The sequence below is a fragment of the Emiliania huxleyi genome (genome assembly GCF_000372725.1).
Source record: "Emiliania huxleyi CCMP1516 unplaced genomic scaffold EMIHUscaffold_4534, whole genome shotgun sequence".
Taxonomy (NCBI): domain Eukaryota; phylum Haptophyta; order Isochrysidales; family Noelaerhabdaceae; genus Emiliania; species Emiliania huxleyi.
Window position 1 is genome coordinate 1 of NW_005198583.1, and position 1,709 is coordinate 1,709.

The 1,709-nt window shown below is 67.2% G+C and overlaps 2 protein-coding genes across 2 annotated transcripts; one reads left to right on the forward strand and one right to left on the reverse strand.

The window, feature by feature from the left end:
- Positions 1-33: 33 nt before the first annotated feature.
- EMIHUDRAFT_256244 (hypothetical protein) lies at positions 34-348 on the reverse strand (the record flags this gene model as incomplete). Its single annotated transcript, XM_005768535.1, has 1 exon — positions 34-348. A coding segment is annotated over one exon (315 nt), but the record flags the coding sequence as incomplete, so codon positions are not given.
- Positions 349-812: 464 nt separating this feature from the next.
- On the forward strand, positions 813-1,680 carry EMIHUDRAFT_124231 (hypothetical protein; the record flags this gene model as incomplete). Its single annotated transcript, XM_005768536.1, has 2 exons — positions 813-1,308; positions 1,469-1,680. Coding segments are annotated over 2 exons (708 nt in total), but the record flags the coding sequence as incomplete, so codon positions are not given.
- Positions 1,681-1,709: the final 29 nt, after the last annotated feature.

The following is a 1,709-nucleotide window of genomic DNA, read 5'->3' on the forward strand; positions in this document are numbered from 1 at the left end:
CGTCGCGTCGATCCCCGGCGGCAGATCGCCGACGGGCAGCTCGGGGATCGAGGGCGCATCCCCCGGCGGCAGCTCGGGAATCTCTGCCGACGCCCGCTCCGACTGCTGCCCCTCGAGGTTGGCGAGCAGGTCCTCGGCGTCGAGCCCCTCTATCCCCCCCTCAATCGAGTCCACGCCGCCGCTCAGCCGATCGACCTCCGCGTCCGCGGCCTCGCTCCCATCCCCGAGCATCTCGTGGAGGAGCACGTCGTTGACATCCTCCTCCTCTGGCAGCTGCAGCCGCTGCTTGCCTGCCGCGCGCCCCGCCTCTGGCGCCTCTGGCGCGGCAGGGAGTTTGCGCTTGGACATGCTTCTCCGGCCGCGCTAAGCGGCGGCCTCTCCGCGCGGTGAGCCTGCGGTGCGCAGGGCGGGCCGGCCTCGGACGGAGCTTTGGGTGGGGGACGGAGCACATCGACACATGCGCGGCGGCTCGGCTGTGCGGCAGTGCGCTAGCCCGCGTGCGGCGCCGCGGGCGCGGCGCGAGCGCGCGCACGCGGCGCGACTGCAGCACGCATGGAGGAGAGGGGGGGCAGCAACAGTGCTCTGGTAGGGGCGTTCGGGCAGGCGTCAACACCGTGAGACCTGACCAACCGGCGGGTGACCAACACCGTGCGTCAACACAGTGAGCGATTTTTTTTAGCGTCGACAAACGAAAACACCAGGTTCACAACTCCCTCTCTGCTGAGACTCTTTAGTCTAACCCTATAAGTCCCACCGCCACCAGTTTCCGACCGTCCCACCGATTCGGTCGTTTGCACCACCAGCTCCGCCCAATGGCCAAGCGACGGCTGAACCCGGACGAGATTCGAGCAGCCGTGGAGGCGGGACCGCCCCCCCACTCAGTCAACTACGAGACCGACAAAAAATGGCATGCCGAGCAGAATCGCTGGCTCGCCAAATGGACCGAACGCCGGCTCCCCCCCGACAGCGGCGACAGCGGGAGCAGCCGGCGGGACCAGTGGCGCGATCGAAAGCAGCAGCATGCACGGCTGCTGCGGGCGGCGGAGAAGGAGCCATCTGCCTCCCTGAAGCGCCAGCGCAAGGCCGCAGCGACACCTGCCGTGACACATAGCGACCGTGTGCACGCTGGCCCGCCACGGCTCAAGAGGCCAAAGCCGCCGCCGGAAGGTGGCGACCAGCAGGCGTACGAGCTCGCCATGGGCATGTATGGTATTGCTCGCGACACCAGGCGCAAGATGTCGAGGCGGACCAAGAGCGAAGACGCCGAGCGCAAGAGGGATGCGCGAGCGATCACGGCGATGATGGCAAGTGCGAGCATTGGTTCGGCGACTACACAGAGCGCCGCTGCTGGAGCTGCCGGCACCACCTCCAGCCAGATGGTTCCTGAAGCAGGCATGCCGGGGGTGGCTTTGCCTCCCATCCCTCCCCGCCCCACCCACCATCACCACACAAGGCTTCCCCGTGGTAGGGCCGCAGGCAGTCAAGGCCGCCAAGGAGCGAATGGAGAGGGAGCGCGAGCGGTCGCAGCGGCGGCGTGACGTGGCCAAGCTCACGGTGACAAGCTATTATGAGGAGCGCATGCGGATTCGGCGGCTCGATGAGCAGGTGGCGCTGCTCAAGGCCGTCGATGAGGCGCTGCGAGATTCTGACTATTGGCGGACCACTGGCTTCTTTAGCAGCGTGCGAGGGGATAACTACTATGACCATTG